This window comes from Salvelinus fontinalis, unplaced genomic scaffold (assembly GCF_029448725.1).
Source record: "Salvelinus fontinalis isolate EN_2023a unplaced genomic scaffold, ASM2944872v1 scaffold_1166, whole genome shotgun sequence".
In the NCBI taxonomy this organism is placed as follows: Eukaryota; Metazoa; Chordata; class Actinopteri; order Salmoniformes; family Salmonidae; genus Salvelinus; species Salvelinus fontinalis.
This window is the reverse complement of record NW_026601375.1, coordinates 27,188-45,000: the sequence shown is the minus strand read 5'-3', so window position 1 is coordinate 45,000 and position 17,813 is coordinate 27,188. Positions and strand designations below refer to the sequence as shown.

The following is a 17,813-nucleotide window of genomic DNA, read 5'->3' as shown; positions in this document are numbered from 1 at the left end:
AAGGAGGACAAAGGGGAGGACAAGGGGAGGAGGGGAGGAGGAGAAAGAGGAGGAGGTTAGGGGGAGGGAGAGGAGGAGAAGGAGGAGGAAGAGGAGGAGGTTAGGGGGAGGGAGAGGAGGAGGTTAGGGGGAGGGACAGGAGGAGGTGAGGAGGGGAGGGGAGAGGAGAGGAGAGGAGGGGAGGAGGACATGAGGAGAGGAGAGGAGAGGAGGGGAGGAGGGGAGGGGTTGGAAGGAGGACAAGGGGAGGGGAGGGAGAGGAGGAGGAGCCACGAGGTCTTTGATAAAGGGAAGGAGGAGGAGGAGGAGGAAGAGGAGGAGGTTAGGGGGAGGGAGAAGAGGAGGCCTTTTTCCTTACCTGTAGAAAACAGCAGTTAAAAAGTGCCATGCTGTTGTAGGCAATATAATCATAGTTAGCCTTGTAATATGTCCCTGTCTTTGGCTGTAGGCTATTTGAAAACACATTGACATAATGCTGTGTGGGTCAATGCAATGCAAATAGGGAAATCTGTTCAGTAGAAACATACCGGCTGCATCTCAAACGCCACCCTATTCCCTATGTAGTGCACAAATTTACAATAAAATAGTGCATTGTATATTAAACAGGGAGTCGTTTTGGACGCAGACATTGTGTAAAGCACTTCCAATCCGTCACAGCAGGAATGGATGTGTCAGTGGAATGTGACAGGGACATATCCATCACCACTAGTCCTCTCTACACATGAGTAATGGACAGAAAGCTCCCAATGAAACCTCAACATAATAGCCCCTGGAAAATGACTCATTTCATTATCAACTAAGTTACAGCAGAACATTCTAAAGTGCTCTAGTTTCTCTTGGTTCATTATTCAGTCAATGGCCATACAGCGGCTGGAGTCTGAATTCAGACCAGCAGGACTATCCTTTTTTTTTAACTGTTATTTTTTTAAATGTATTTTATGAATCGAAGTTAAAAGTGAAGACTTGAATGAAAAAAGTAGGGTAAGTGAGAGGGTATGATAAGTGTTTGATACCACGCTCACATGCCCCAAAGGCAGTGGTGGTAACCACTAGGATAGACAAAACCCAAGGGCATGACTGTGTTCTTACTGCACTTAGTGTAGAATTAGGAGGACACAGACACACACACACACACACACACACACACACACACACACACACACACACACACACACACACACACACACACACACACACACACACACACACACACACACACACACACACACACACACACACACACACACACACACACGTGTCCTTACCCGTGGCATTGGGAGGACACCTGTTGAAGGCCAGTTCTCCTGAAGGTGTTCTTCTCCACACCATGGATACAGTGTAGTCCTCCAGACAGATCTCATAGGGCGCTGGGGAGCGAACCGTACACAACACATTGCTGGGTTATTGCTGACTCACAAATATGTATAGTCCAGAAGCGGCTGGTGGGAGGAGTTATAGGAGGCTCATTGTAATAGTTGTAATGGAGTTTTTGGAACGGAGTCAAACGTGGTTTCCATCAAGGGTTGGAACTGGTTCAGGGAACAGAACCAAAAACCGGAAAATAACAATTAGGAACGGAACCCGAACCATAAACTAAAGTTATCTATACTGTTCCGGAAGATAACCGTTATTTTTAAAGCATGCAAACTGGTTAAAAACTTTATTTTATGTTCCGGGCATTTTCTTCCAGTCCCACAAAAGTCACATCAAATAAGTGCCTATACAAAGCCTTCAGTCTGTCACTCAGAAATTATTATTATTATTATTATTTTTATTTTTTATTTTATTATTATTATTATTTTTGTATTATTTTTTTAAATTATTATTATTTATTTAAAATGTATTATTATTTGTATTTGTATTATTATTATTATATTTATTATTGTTTATATTATTAAAATATATATATTTTTAAATATTATTATTATTGTTGTTTTTATTATTATTATTTTAAATATTATTATTATTAGTAGTAGTAGTATTCCAGCGTCAGCCTGCCAGCTGGACATTTTTGCCAGTGGGGGTGTGTTGAGTCTACCTGCCCCTCCCCTGTGAAGCATAGCTTACTGTAGCCTACTGACAACGTTACAAGTGTAATTCAGAAATTAGGGAGAGATGTTTAATTAAAGAAGAATGGATTTACTTTTCAATGCTAGTTATTAAGGATACTATAGTTATCACGTTTCACATTGGATTTATTAACTACAAAAGGTAAGAGTTTGATTTTAATTCTAGTGCTGCTCTGCACACACAAGCTAGTTAGCTAGTTAGCTAGTTAGTTAGCTAGCTAACGTTTGCTCTGGTCCAACGTTAAACCAACTCGGATGTTCAAAGACATTCAAAGTTCCTCCATAGAAGCTGGTCCTCCTCCGTGGGCCTAATTCAGATGATGTATGTCATAACAAGATGCCCAGCGCTTCAAGGCAAGCTTCCTCCAAACTCTCTCGCTGTCCCTCTCCCTCAAAATGTCAGTTACATCTGGCGCCCTACACTGTGACTGGCAGCACAGTGTGTGTTTGCCTTTCATTACGATTAAACCATGCTGTTATGGCAAAATACTATTTGCTATTAATGTAAAAAAAATATATATATTTCAGAGTTTTAAAAAGGAACAGAAAGGAACAATAAAACCAATTGTTTTTCAGGTTCGAACCGGTTCAGAACTTTATTTTGCTGGTCGAAACAGTGGAACAGAACCCCAAAAATAATGAATCTGTTTAGGACAAAACGATTGGAAAATAATTTTGGTTCCAACCCCTGGTTTGATACCATTCCATTAATTCCATTGAAGCTGTTACAAGGAGCCTGTCCTCCTATATCTCCTCCCACCAGCCTCCTCTATAATTGCATAAGTGTAGACTAGATTGTAACTAGATTGTAATACATGAACATGCTGTAGTTGTAAAATGGTTTCTTTGTGTTGGATTAAACTGCTTAAAATAGAACAGGTCTGAAAAAGATTGATAATGGGAACTGCTTCCCTACAGTCCTTACTCCTACAACAGAAACAATGCCACTCTTTACAGGGTGATAATGGTCAAACAAAAGATTAAATTTGCATTCATCGCCATGGTAGCGAACAGTCTCCATGGAGATAGAACAGGTGGGTTAATCAACACCATCAATTAATATTAAGATATTAATCATACATTAGGACCTAGACAAAATAACACTCTTTTATTCTCACTCTCGCTCTTTATCTCTCTCTTATTCTCTCTCTATTCTCTCTCTCTCTCTTTATCTCTCTCTCTATTTCCGTTCTCTCTTTATCTCTCTTTCTCTATCCTCTCTCTTTATTATCTCGCTCTCTCTTTATTATCTCACTCTCTCTATTCTCTCTCTCTCTCTCTCTTTATTATCTCGTCTCTCTATTCTCTCTCTCTCTCTTTATTATCTCGCTCTCTCTATGCTCTCTCTCTCTCTCTCTCTCTATCCTCTCTCTCTTTTTATTTCTCTCTCTCTATATATTCTCTCTCTCTCTCTAACAGCTTCCTCTTAAAGCTCCAGTCTGTGATTTGGGAAGCTGTTCAATAGTCATTTCAAGTCTTGATTTTTACCCATTGGTTCTTGAAGAATAGACAATAACCTACAGTATACATATCTCATGAGTTTAGCACAATCTGTCGATCTTTATCGTAACCCAAAATAGAAGCGTTGTATTACTCCGTTGTTGAATTCATTGTTGAATTGCAGATGATCTTTCTAGACTCTGTCTATTTTCAGAGCAGAGCTGAAGCTGGGTTGCCTACCCTCTGCTTTATGTAACTCTTATCGTTTCCTCCTACAGGAACAGAAAGGCACGTCACTCTTCCTCAGCGAAGAGGAAGATCATTATCTTCACTCTACGCTTCCAGTTAATTGACTCTTGCTGTCTCACTTATGGTGGTTATGGGGTTATCGTTACCTGGGCAACGTTGGTCACTGCACTTGCGGACTTCATCCCCCGTGCCCTCGCACTGTTGCCCGGTGACCGCTGCCCCCTGGCACACCCGCGCCCGCCTCTGCCAACCCCCGTCACATGACTTGGAGCAGCCACTCCAAGGCCCCCAGGGATTCCACTGGCCATTGGCTGAGGAGGAGAGACAGATCAGTTAAACCACTGGCCATTGGCTGAGGAGGAGACAGATCAGTTAAACACTGGCCATTGGCTGAGGAGAAGATACACACCACTTTTAATCAACTGGAGTTGGCCATTGGCTGAGGAAATAGACCTGGCCATTGGCTGAGGAGTTAGACCTGGCCATTGGCTGAGGAGTTAGACCCATGGCCATTGGCTGAGGAGTTAGACCCCTGGCCATTGGCTGAGGAGTTAGACCCCTGGCCATTGGCTGAGGAGTTAGACACCTGGCCATTGCCCGAGGAGTTAGACCCCTGGCCATTGGCTGAGGAGTTAGACCCCTGGCCATTGGCTGAGGAGTTAGACCCCTGGCCACTGCCTGAGGAGTTAGACCCCTGGCCATTGGCTGAGGAGTTAGGCCCCTGGCCATTGGCTGAGGACTTAGACCCCTGGCCATTGGCTGAGGAGTTAGACCCCTGGCCATTGTCTGAGGAGTTAGACCCTTGGCCATTGGCTGAGGAGTTAGACCCCTGGCCATTGGCTGAGGAGTTAGACCCCTGGCCATTGGCTGATGAGTTAGACCCCTGGCCATTGGCTGAGGAGTTAGACCCCTGGCCATTGGCTGTGGAGGAGACACATCACTGTTAAAAAGGGTCTCTTTCTCAAATGCCTAAATATCTGTCCTCTCCTTGTGTCCTATCCGTGTGTCCTCTCCTTATGATATATCCTTGTGTCGTATTCATGTTTCCTCTCCTTGTTTCCTCTCCTTATGTCCTCTCCTTGTGTCCTCTCCTTGTCTGCTGATTGTTAAAAACTTGACAGGTAAAACATTATGGTGGCAGCTCATCATTAGACTGGCTTTGTCCTGGTCAGTTCATTCAGAGCAGAGTGATGAAGGAGTGAAAATTAGTACAGTAGATGATGGATTTTAAAACAAGGAGCCAGAGAGCCTCTGGACTCCATCTTCTCTCCCCAACATCCAATCGGTTGTCAATAAAGCATGGCCAATAAGGAATCAATTTTTTTTTACCATCATTCAGCCGGTCTTTCAATTTCTATAACGGCACTAGGACCCCTGGGGATACCTGAGAAGACTCATGAGACCATAGTCCTACTGGTAAAATGCACATCAGGGGTACTTCAGGGGTACTCTGGGAAGCGCAAAATGTTGTTGGTGGTACAGTAACCGAAAAAGGTTGTGAATCACAGCTCTAAGATACCACACGACCTTGACCATTCTCTGTGCTACGTTCCCCAGGGGATGAAGTTCCACTATGATGTGTGGCTAGAAGATGTGAATTCATTCTTACACAGACACAGTAAATGGGATTATAGACACTGGGACACATGGGGGTGTGTCCCAAAGGGTGCCCTATTCCCTATATAGTGCACTACTTTTGACCAGTGACTCAGGGAATAGGGTGCCATTTGGCACAAAGCCGTGGACATGTTTTATAGTACCCAGAAATACAGTAAAAAAAAATAGTTTTTGGCAGAATTTTATCCAGATTCAATTAATAAAATGACTCTGATAATACTTGTAATAATGAGGAATATGTCTCCTTTTATGGCTGGGGAGGCTGCTCGGTGACTGCGGTGATAACTTTCCTCACTTTGCCAATATTAAAAGGCCTTTTATGATAAAGTTTCCCAAAGCAGTGGCATGTTTTATGGCTTTTTAATGAACACAGTAAAATCGAGCATTAGGAAAAAACAGATGGTCCCCCTCAGCTAAACAGTTAATCACATGACCTTCTCTGAAAGGTAGAACAACCCTGGGAAGGGGTCACACTCCTCTATTTCATCTCTCCGTCACTCCTCCGTCACTCCTCCATCCCACCTGTATTTACCCCTTCTCCATACACACAGGTCCAAGGACTAACCTCAGTGGAGGTCTGAAATGGACAGACATGATGCCGACCAAGTTCATCACAAAACAAGTCAGTAGTGCAACGTTGACCTGCGTTACACCAGCGTGTGGTGAGAGAGCATCGCTGTCTCCCAGTTCTCTGTAACATTATTCATGTTTAGTGAGCATCGCTGTCTCCCAGTTCTCTGTAACATTATTCATGTTTAGTGAGCATCGCTGTCTTCTAGTTCTCTGTAACATTATTCATGTGTTAGTGTAAAAATCCCATTTGAAGATGAGAGTTCCAGGGTTCTGACTTGATACATTCAGACTGCTAGCAGTCCACTAACACTACGCTGACATCTAAGTGTTGGGAATAACTCAGAGACAAACAGTTTAGCATAGCAAACACTGAACTAAATCAAATCAAATCAAATTGTATTTATCACATGCACCGAATACATGCTTACTTACAAGCCCTTAACCAACAATGCAGTTTTAAGAAAATAGCAACAAAAAAAAGTAAGAGATAAGAATAACAAATAATTAAATAGCAGCAGTAAAAAACAATAGCAGGGCTTTATACAGAGGGTACCGGTACAGAGTCAATGTGCGGGTGCACCGGTATCAAGGTAATTGAGGTAATATGTACAGTACATGTAGGTATAGTTATTAAAGGGATTATTAAAGTAACTACATGAATAACACAAATACAGTATATCTAACAGGATGTTATAGATCGAATTGATGGGACCTGGTCACTGTTTTTTCGGTAGCGTAGTTGGCATTGTCAAGAGGGCGGCCATGTGTGTTTGCAAGGCGTATGTTCTGGGTTCTAGTCTCTGTGTGAGCTGGATCAGGAGGAAGTGGTACGTCCATCACTTCTACATAGACCCTGTCAGCCAGGCTCTGACCTGTCTGAAATGTAGCACCTGTCACTTCTACATACACCCTGTCAGCCAGGCTCTGACCTGTCTGAAATGTAGCACCTGTCACTTCTACATACACCCTGTCAGCCAGGCTCTGACCTGTCTGGATTGTAGCACCTGTCACTTCTACATACACCCTGTCAGCCAGGCTCTGACCTGTCTGAAATGTAGCACCTGTCACTTCTACATACACCCTGTCAGCCAGGCTCTGACCTGTCTGAAATGTAGCACCTGTCACTTCTACATACACCCTGTCAGCCAGGCTCTGACCTGTCTGGATTGTAGCACCTGTCACTTCTACATACACCCTGTCAGCCAGGCTCTGACCTGTCTGGATTGTAGCACCTGTCACTTCTACATACACCCTGTCAGCCAGGCTCTAACCTGTCTGGATTGTAGCACCCGTCACATTTACATAGACCCTGTCAGCCAGGCTCTGACCTGTCTGGATTGTAGCACCCGTCACATTTACATAGACCCTGTCAGCCAGGCTCTGACCTGTCTGGATTGTAGCACCTGTCACATTTACATAGACCCTGTCAGCCAGGCTCTAACTTGTCTGGATTGTAGCACCTGTCACTTCTACATACACCCTGTCAGCCAGGCTCTGACCTGTCTGGATTGTAGCACCTGTCACTTCTATATAGACCCTGTCAGCCAGGCTCTGACCTGTCTGGATTGTAGCACCTGTCACTTCTACATACACCCTGTCAGCCAGGCTCTAACCTGTCTGGATTGTAGCACCCGTCACATTTACATAGACCCTGTCAGCCAGGCTCTGACCTGTCTGGATTGTAGCACCCGTCACATTTACATAGACCCTGTCAGCCAGGCTCTGACCTGTCTGGATTGTAGCACCTGTCACATTTACATAGACCCTGTCAGCCAGGCTCTAACTTGTCTGGATTGTAGCACCTGTCACTTCTACATACACCCTGTCAGCCAGGCTCTGACCTGTCTGGATTGTAGCACCTGTCACTTCTACATAGACCCTGTCAACCAGGCTCTGACCTGTCTGGATTGTAGCACCTGTCACTTCTACATACACCCTGTCAGCCAGGCTCTAACCTGTCTGGATTGTAGCACCTGTCACTTCTACATACACCCTGTCAGCCAGGCTCTGTCCTGTCTGGATTGTAGCACCCGCCACATTTACATAGACCCTGTCAGCCAGGCTCTGACCTGTCTGGATTGTAGCACCCGTCACATTTACATACACCCTGTCAACCAGGCTCTAACCTGTCTGGATTGTAGCACCTGTCACTTCTTCATACACCCTGTCAGCCAGGCTCTGACTTGTCTGGATTGTAGCACCTGTCACTTCTATATAGACCCTGTCAACCAGGCTCTGACCTGTCTGGATTGTAGCACCTGTCACTTCTATATAGACCCTGTCAACCAGGCTCTGACCTGTCTGGATTGTAGCACCCGTCACTTCTACATACACCCTGTCAACCAGGCTCTGACCTGTCTGGATTGTAGCACCTGTCACTTCTACATACACCCTGTCAGCCAGGCTCTGACCTGTCTGGATTGTAGCACCTGTCACTTCTATATAGACCCTGTCAGCCAGGCTCTGACCTGTCTGGATTGTAGCACCTGTCACTTCTACATACACCCTGTCAGCCAGGCTCTAACCTGTCTGGATTGTAGCACCCGTCACATTTACATAGACCCTGTCAGCCAGGCTCTGACCTGTCTGGATTGTAGCACCCGTCACATTTACATAGACCCTGTCAGCCAGGCTCTGACCTGTCTGGATTGTAGCACCTGTCACATTTACATAGACCCTGTCAGCCAGGCTCTAACTTGTCTGGATTGTAGCACCTGTCACTTCTACATACACCCTGTCAGCCAGGCTCTGACCTGTCTGGATTGTAGCACCTGTCACTTCTACATAGACCCTGTCAACCAGGCTCTGACCTGTCTGGATTGTAGCACCTGTCACTTCTACATACACCCTGTCAGCCAGGCTCTAACCTGTCTGGATTTTAGCACCTGTCACTTCTACATACACCCTGTCAGCCAGGCTCTGTCCTGTCTGGATTGTAGCACCCGCCACATTTACATAGACCCTGTCAGCCAGGCTCTGACCTGTCTGGATTGTAGCACCCGTCACATTTACATACACCCTGTCAACCAGGCTCTAACCTGTCTGGATTGTAGCACCTGTCACATTCATGTACACCCTGTCAGCCAGGCTCTGACTTGTCTGGATTGTAGCACCTGTCACTTCTATATAGACCCTGTCAACCAGGCTCTGCCCGTCTGGATTGTAGCACCTGTCACTTCTATATAGACCCTGTCAACCAGGCTCTGACCTGTCTGGATTGTAGCACCCGTCACTTCTACATACACCCTGTCAACCAGGCTCTGACCTGTCTGGATTGTAGCACCTGTCACTTCTACATAGACCCTGTCAGCCAGGCTCTGACCTGTCTGGATTGTAGCACCTGTCACATTTACATAGACCTTTTCAGCCAGGCTCTAACCTGTCTGGATTGTAGCACCTGTCACATTCATGTACACCCTGTCAGCCAGGCTCTGACCTGTCTGGATTGTAGCACCTGTCACGTCTACATAGACCCTGTCGCCAGGCTCTGACCTGTCTGGATTGTAGCACCCGTCACATTTACGTACACCATGTCAGCCAGGCTCTAACCTGTCTGGATTGTAGCACCCGTCACATTTACGTACACCCTGTCAGCCAGGCTCTGACCTGTCTGGATTGTAGCACCTGTCACTTCTACATACACCCTGTCAGCCAGGCTCTGACCTGTCTGGATTGTAGCACCTGTCACTTCTACATAGACCCTGTCAACCAGGCTCTGACCTGTCTGGATTGTAGCACCTGTCACTTCTACATACACCCTGTCAGCCAGGCTCTAACCTGTCTGGATTGTAGCACCCGTCACATTTACATAGACCCTGTCAGCCAGGCTCTGACCTGTCTGGATTGTAGCACCCGTCTCATTTACATACACCCTGTCAACCAGGCTCTAACCTGTCTGGATTGTAGCACCTGTCACTTCTACATACACCCTGTCAGCCAGGCTCTGACTTGTCTGGATTGTAGCACCTGTCACTTCTATATAGACCCTGTCAACCAGGCTCTGACCTGTCTGGATTGTAGCACCTGTCACTTCTATATAGACCCTGTCAACCAGGCTCTGACCTGTCTGGATTGTAGCACCCGTCACTTCTACATACACCCTGTCAACCAGGCTCTGACCTGTCTGGATTGTAGCACCTGTCACTTCTACATACACCCTGTCAGCCAGGCTCTGACCTGTCTGGATTGTAGCACCTGTCACTTCTATATAGACCCTGTCAGCCAGGCTCTGACCTGTCTGGATTGTAGCACCTGTCACTTCTACATACACCCTGTCAGCCAGGCTCTAACCTGTCTGGATTGTAGCACCCGTCACATTTACATAGACCCTGTCAGCCAGGCTCTGACCTGTCTGGATTGTAGCACCCGTCACATTTACATAGACCCTGTCAGCCAGGCTCTGACCTGTCTGGATTGTAGCACCTGTCACATTTACATAGACCCTGTCAGCCAGGCTCTAACTTGTCTGGATTGTAGCACCTGTCACTTCTACATACACCCTGTCAGCCAGGCTCTGACCTGTCTGGATTGTAGCACCTGTCACTTCTACATAGACCCTGTCAACCAGGCTCTGACCTGTCTGGATTGTAGCACCTGTCACTTCTACATACACCCTGTCAGCCAGGCTCTAACCTGTCTGGATTGTAGCACCTGTCACTTCTACATACACCCTGTCAGCCAGGCTCTGTCCTGTCTGGATTGTAGCACCCGCCACATTTACATAGACCCTGTCAGCCAGGCTCTGACCTGTCTGGATTGTAGCACCCGTCACATTTACATACACCCTGTCAACCAGGCTCTAACCTGTCTGGATTGTAGCACCTGTCACATTCATGTACACCCTGTCAGCCAGGCTCTGACTTGTCTGGATTGTAGCACCTGTCACTTCTATATAGACCCTGTCAACCAGGCTCTGCCCGTCTGGATTGTAGCACCTGTCACTTCTATATAGACCCTGTCAACCAGGCTCTGACCTGTCTGGATTGTAGCACCCGTCACTTCTACATACACCCTGTCAACCAGGCTCTGACCTGTCTGGATTGTAGCACCTGTCACTTCTACATAGACCCTGTCAGCCAGGCTCTGACCTGTCTGGATTGTAGCACCTGTCACATTTACATAGACCTTTTCAGCCAGGCTCTAACCTGTCTGGATTGTAGCACCTGTCACATTCATGTACACCCTGTCAGCCAGGCTCTGACCTGTCTGGATTGTAGCACCTGTCACGTCTACATAGACCCTGTCGCCAGGCTCTGACCTGTCTGGATTGTAGCACCCGTCACATTTACGTACACCATGTCAGCCAGGCTCTAACCTGTCTGGATTGTAGCACCCGTCACATTTACGTACACCCTGTCAGCCAGGCTCTGACCTGTCTGGATTGTAGCACCCGTCACATTTACATAGACCCTGTCAGCCAGGCTCTGACCTGTCTGGATTGTAGCACCCGTCACTTCTACATAGACCCTGTCAGCCAGGCTCTGACCTGTCTGGATTGTAGCACCTGTCACTTCTACATACACCCTGTCAGCCAGGCTCTGACCTGTCTGGATTGTAGCACCCGTCACTTCTACATACACCCTGTCAGCCAGTATCTGACCTGTCTGGATTGTAGAACTCTCTGGTCCTTGCCCAGTGCTACATTGACCAGACGTCTTTATTCTGAACTTATTGCAGTAGTTACAGATACTGTAGTAGTTTTGTATTCAGAATGACATTTGCATGGCATGTTCACATTGTTCATAGCATGTATTTTGTATGGTGATTCAGAAGATTAATTAAATTAAAACGATAGTTCACCAAAATGACATCGTGTCCAAATCATCCAAAATGAGTGCTGAGAGATTAGTTCTTCTTGAGGTCGGTTCGATTTCAGTTAGATTCATACATTAGATGTTGTTTATCTTGGCATTTATTGCACTATGTATTGTGTGGGTTGAATGCTGTAACAATACTGAATAAAACAATTAAAACATCACAATTCCCACAATGGTAGTGACTTCCCATTACTGCTTATCACTTATTAACCATCCATAATTTATTTTAATAAAATATTTGTTTTATTTGATGACTTTAATATTAATATTTAATTCCAAGTCATCATCTCATCTCTATAGAGCTGCTTGCTGTCTGACATAATCACTATTTTAGTAGTTCTTCAAATTAAATAAGGCATATTTTTATGAATGCAGAACACCAACTACTAATCACTTAGATCATGTATTTTCAGGTAGAGATACCTCGCAAAGCAACTGCCCTCTATATCTATCTTCTGTCTCTCCTCTCTCTCTCTCTCTCTCCGTGTCTTCCCCACATTAAACTAATGTAGCAGGCCTATAGAAACACACCGAACGAACAAGTAGGCACGCAATGGATTATGGTCATTGCAGTTAATTACCATGTTTTCTGCACTAAACTTTGTAGAATATCTACCGGTTGGAAACTACAACTCCCTACTACATCGCACAGTTCGGGCTTGATCTGATTTATCTCTAGAGAAACTACTTAATGTGCGCATTGAGCTCACAGAAAAAGAAAAAAAAATGAACGAAATGGAATTTAAATAATTGAACCAGTGAATTAGTTGTTTCAAAAACCAAAAATAACCCCAGTTTCAGTTCATCGCTCAGCACTATCTATAAGAGACTTTGTTGAGATTCACAATCAATTTGAGATACTTTTGGATGATTTGGACATGACGCGCAAAAACTGCTAATATTGGTCCCATGACTTGAACAGGAATTGTGCCACAAATGTTAAAATGTTAACTAAGGGAAACTAAACCATACTGTATCATGGATCGCTGTCATACCTTGTCCACAGACCGCTGACAGCGTAGGGAAACCAATGTGTCATTTTGTAATTTGGGTGAACCATTCCTTTAAGTTTATTTGGACAGGGACAATGTACAACACAAACACCACTAAGAAACCACTGAGAAACAGTGTTCCAGATTTAGCTAACAGCTAATTTACATCTGTAGTCCCTGGGACGATGATGATAGCGATGATGATGATGATGATGATGATGGCGATGAGGATGGCGATGGTGATGATGATGATGATGATGATGATGGTGATGATGATGGCATTAATAGCTAAGTGGCCCAGTCAGTGTGTTACCTGTGCAGTCTGGATTGTAACACTCTCTGCTCTCCGCCCAGTGGCCACGACACTCCGACCCACCGTGGGCGGCGGCTGAGCACTGTCTGGTCCTCTGCTGGGTCCCGTTGGCACAGGTCACTGAACAGTCACTCCAAAGGCTCCACTCCTGCCACTGGCCGTCCACTGGGGCACACACACAGACACGTACCAACACACACACACCCACACAAACAGCCCAGACCCAAGAGGGAAAAAAGGGAGAAAAATAGAACAGTCAGTCAGAAGAAGTGGAAGGAGACCATATTCAAATGGCTGTCTTCAGGTTGAGAGCCTGACAACTAGACACCCATATTATAATATTCTTCCCCTGAAAACACAGTGCAATGTTCATGCATGAACACACCATTACCGCTTGTGGTTTGAGTGGCTTGAAATAGCTCAGGTCTAGTGGGTCATATTGCAAGAGAATGGCCGTGTGTGGATGTGTCCCAAAACTGTACCCAAATAGTGCACTCCTTTTGACCAGAGTAGAAGTGCACTATATAGGGAATAGGGCCAATTCATTACTTCTGCTTTTGGAGCTGCTAGTTCTCAGTTCTCTTCTCAGAGGTGAAAATGCCTTAAAACGGCGCAGAGGACAAACACAGAAAGTAATGAGTTTGCCACCTGCATTTGTCATTGCCTCTACAAACCAACTTCCTTGGGGGAGGTTCTGCTGCATTTATTACCAACTACACCCTTCCTAAAACAGAGCCAGAGTTATATTTCTGCAAAACGACCTACAGTTGAATAAAGAGCTTGGCCTTTTCTTACAAGAAGAGAGGAGGGATACTTTATTGTCCAGTTACTTACAGTGCAGAGACATGCGTCTTTTTGCTTATGGCCACAACCCAGAGTTGTAAATAGTTCTGTCAAAAAGACCTGCAGCTGAATGAAGAGCTCGAGACTAAACAAGATACTGAGGGGGTCACAGAAGTAGCCGTGTCACCACACATCAGACTAGAACTACAGGGTCAATCAGCAAAGCCTTGGAAGAAACATCTATCAATGTACTGTCAAAACCCAGACAACCTGAACGACCCAGACAACCTGGACGACCCAGAAACCTGAATGACCCAGACAACTTGAACGACCCAGACAACCTGAATGACCCAGACAACCTGAACGACCCAGACAACCTGAATGACCCAGACAACCTGAATGACCCAGACAACCTGAATGACCCAGACGACCTGAATGACCCAGACGACCTGAACGACCCAGACAACCTGAATGACCCAGACGACCTGAACGACCCAGACGACCTGGAGGACCCAGACAACCTGAACGACCCAGACAACCTTAACGACCCAGACAACCTGGACGACCCAGACAACCTGGACGACCCAGACAACCTGAACGACCCAGACAACCTGGACGACCCAGACAACCTGGACAACCCAGACAACCTGGACGACCCAGACGACCTGGACGACCCAGACGACCTGAACGACCCAGACAACCTGGAGGACCCAGACAACCTGGAGGACCCAGACGACCTGAACGACCCAGACAACCTGGAGGACCCAGACAACCTGAACGACCCAGACAAAATGGACGACCCAGACAACCTGAACGACCCAGACAACCTGAACGACCCAGACGACCTGAACGACCCAGACAACCTGGACGACCCAGACAACCTGAATGACCCATGCAACCTGGACGACCCAGACAACCTGGACGACCCAGACAACCTGGACGACCCAGACAACCTGGACGTCCCAGACAACCTGGACGACCCAGACAACCTGGACGACCCAGACAACCTGAATGACCCAGACAACTTGAACGACCCAGACAACCTGAACGACCCAGACAACCTGGACGACCCAGACAACCTGAACGACCCAGACTACCTGAACGACCCAGACAACCTGGAGGACCCAGACAACCTGAATGACCCAGACAACCTGAATGACCCAGACGACCTGAACGACCCAGACGACCTGAATGACCCAGACGACCTGAACGACCCAGACGACCTGGAGGACCCAGACAACCTGAACGACCCAGACAACCTGAACGACCCAGACGACCTGAACGACCCAGACAACCTGGACGACCCAGACAACCTGAATGACCCATGCAACCTGGACGACCCAGACAACCTGGACGACCCAGACAACCTGGACGACCCAGACAACCTGGACGTCCCAGACAACCTGGACGACCCAGACAACCTGGACGACCCAGACAACCTGAATGACCCAGACAACCTGAACGACCCAGACAACCTGAACGACCCAGACAACCTGGACGACCCAGACAACCTGAACGACCCAGACTACCTGAACGACCCAGACAACCTGGAGGACCCAGACAACCTGAATGACCCAGACAACCTGAATGACCCAGACAACCTGAACGACCCAGACAACCTGAACGACCCAGGCAACCTGAACGACCCAGACAACCTGAACGACCCAGACAACCTGAACGACCCAGACAACCTAAACCACCCAGACAACCTGAACGACCCAGACAACCTGAACGACCCAGACAACCTGGACGACCCAGACAACCTGAACGACCCAGACAACCTGAACAACCCAGACAACCTGGACGACCCAGACGACCTGCATGACCCAGACGACCTGAACGACCCAGACAACCAGGACGACCCAGACAACCTGGACGACCCAGACAACCTGAATGACCCAGACAACCTGAATGACCCAGACAACCTGAACGACCCAGACAACCTGAACGACCCAGACAACCTGGACGACCCAGACAACCTGAACGACCCAGACAACCTGAACGACCCAGACTACCTGAACGACCCAGACAACCTGGAGGACCCAGACAACCTGAATGACCCAGACAACCTGAATGACCCAGACAACCTGAACGACCCAGACAACCTGGACGACCCAGACGACCTGCATGACCCAGACGACCTGAACGACCCAGACAACCAGGACAACCCAGACAACCTGGACGACCCAGACAACCTGAATGACCCAGACAACCTGAATGACCCAGACAACCTGAACGACCCAGACAACCTGAACGACCCAGACAACCTGGACGACCCAGACAACCTGAACGACCCAGACTACCTGAACGACCCAGACAACCTGGAGGACCCAGACAACCTGAATGACCCAGACAACCTGAATGACCCAGACAACCTGAACGACCCAGACAACCTGAACGACCCAGACAACCTGAACGACCCAGGCAACCTGAACGACCCAGACAACCTGAACGACCCAGACAACCTGAACGACCCAGACAACCTAAACCACCCAGACAACCTGAACGACCCAGACAACCTGAATGACCCAGACAACCTGGACGACCCAGACAACCTGAACGACCCAGACAACCTGAACAACCCAGACAACCTGGACGACCCAGACGACCTGCATGACCCAGACGACCTGAACGACCCAGACAACCAGGACAACTCAGACAACCTGGACGACCCAGACAACCTGAATGACCCAGACAACCTGAATGACCCAGACAACCTGAACGACCCAGACAACCTGAACGACCCAGACAACCTGGACGACCCAGACAACCTGAACGACCCAGACTACCTGAACGACCCAGACAACCTGGAGGACCCAGACAACCTGAATGACCCAGACAACCTGAATGACCCAGACAACCTGAACGACCCAGACAATCTGAACGACCCAGACAACCTGAACGACCCAGACAACCTGAACGACCCAGACAACCTGAACGACCCAGACAACCTGAACGACCCAGACAACCTGAACGACCCAGACAACCTGAACGACCCAGACAACCTGGACGACCCAGACAACCTGAACGACCCAGACAACCTGAACAACCCAGACAACCTGGACGACCCAGACAACCTGCATGACCCAGACGACCTGAACGACCCAGACAACCTGGACAACCCAGACAACCTGGACGACCCAGACAACCTGGACGACCCAGACGACCTGAATGACCCAGACGACCTGAACGACCCAGACAACCTGGAGGACCCAGACAACCTGAATGACCCAGACAACCTGAATGACCCAGACAACCTGGAGGACCCAGACGACCTGAACGACCCAGACAACCTGGAGGACCCAGACAACCTGGAGGACCCAGACGACCTGAACGACCCAGACAACCTGGAGGACCCAGACAACCTGAACGACCCAGACAACCTGGACGACCCAGACAACCTGAACGACCCAGACAACCTGAACGACCCAGACGACCTGAACGACCCAGACAACCTGGACGACCCAGACAACCTGAACGACCCATGCAACCTGGACGACCCAGACAACCTGGACGACCCAGACAACCTGGACGACCCAGACAACCTGGACGACCCAGACAACCTGGACGACCCAGACAACCTGGACGACCCAGACAACCTGAATGACCCAGACAACCTGAACGACCCATACAACCTGAACGACCCAGACAACCTGGAGAACCCAGACAACCTGAATGACCCAGACAACCTGAATGACCCAGACAACCTGAACGACCCAGACAACCTGAACGACCCAGACAACCTGGACGACCCAGACAACCTGAACGTCCCAGACTACCTGAACGACCCAGACAACCTGGAGGACCCAGACAACCTGAATGACCCAGACAACCTGAATGACCCAGACAACCTGAACGACCCAGACAACCTGAACGACCCAGACAACCTGAACGACCCAGACAACCTGAATGACCCAGACAACCTGAACGACCCAGACAACCTAAACCACCCAGACAACCT

The 17,813-nt window shown here is 47.7% G+C and overlaps 1 protein-coding gene across 5 annotated transcripts in view; it reads right to left on the bottom strand.

Moving 5' to 3' along the window:
• LOC129848764 (adhesion G protein-coupled receptor B3-like) overlaps positions 1–17,813 on the bottom strand; it is a 37,777-nt gene that overhangs the window by 7,466 nt on the left and 12,498 nt on the right. For 4 of the 5 annotated variants that reach the window (XM_055915867.1, XM_055915866.1, XM_055915868.1 and 1 more), the window contains exons 4-6: positions 13,070–13,234; positions 3,905–4,069; positions 1,266–1,367 (exon numbers count right to left, since the gene is read on the bottom strand). In XM_055915867.1, the coding sequence (XP_055771842.1) occupies positions 1,266–1,367; positions 3,905–4,069; positions 13,070–13,234 (432 nt within the window). Of the gene's footprint in view, positions 1–1,265; positions 1,368–3,904; positions 4,070–4,102; positions 4,680–13,069; positions 13,235–17,813 lie in introns of those variants that run through there. The other variant, XM_055915870.1, reaches the window with a different exon arrangement.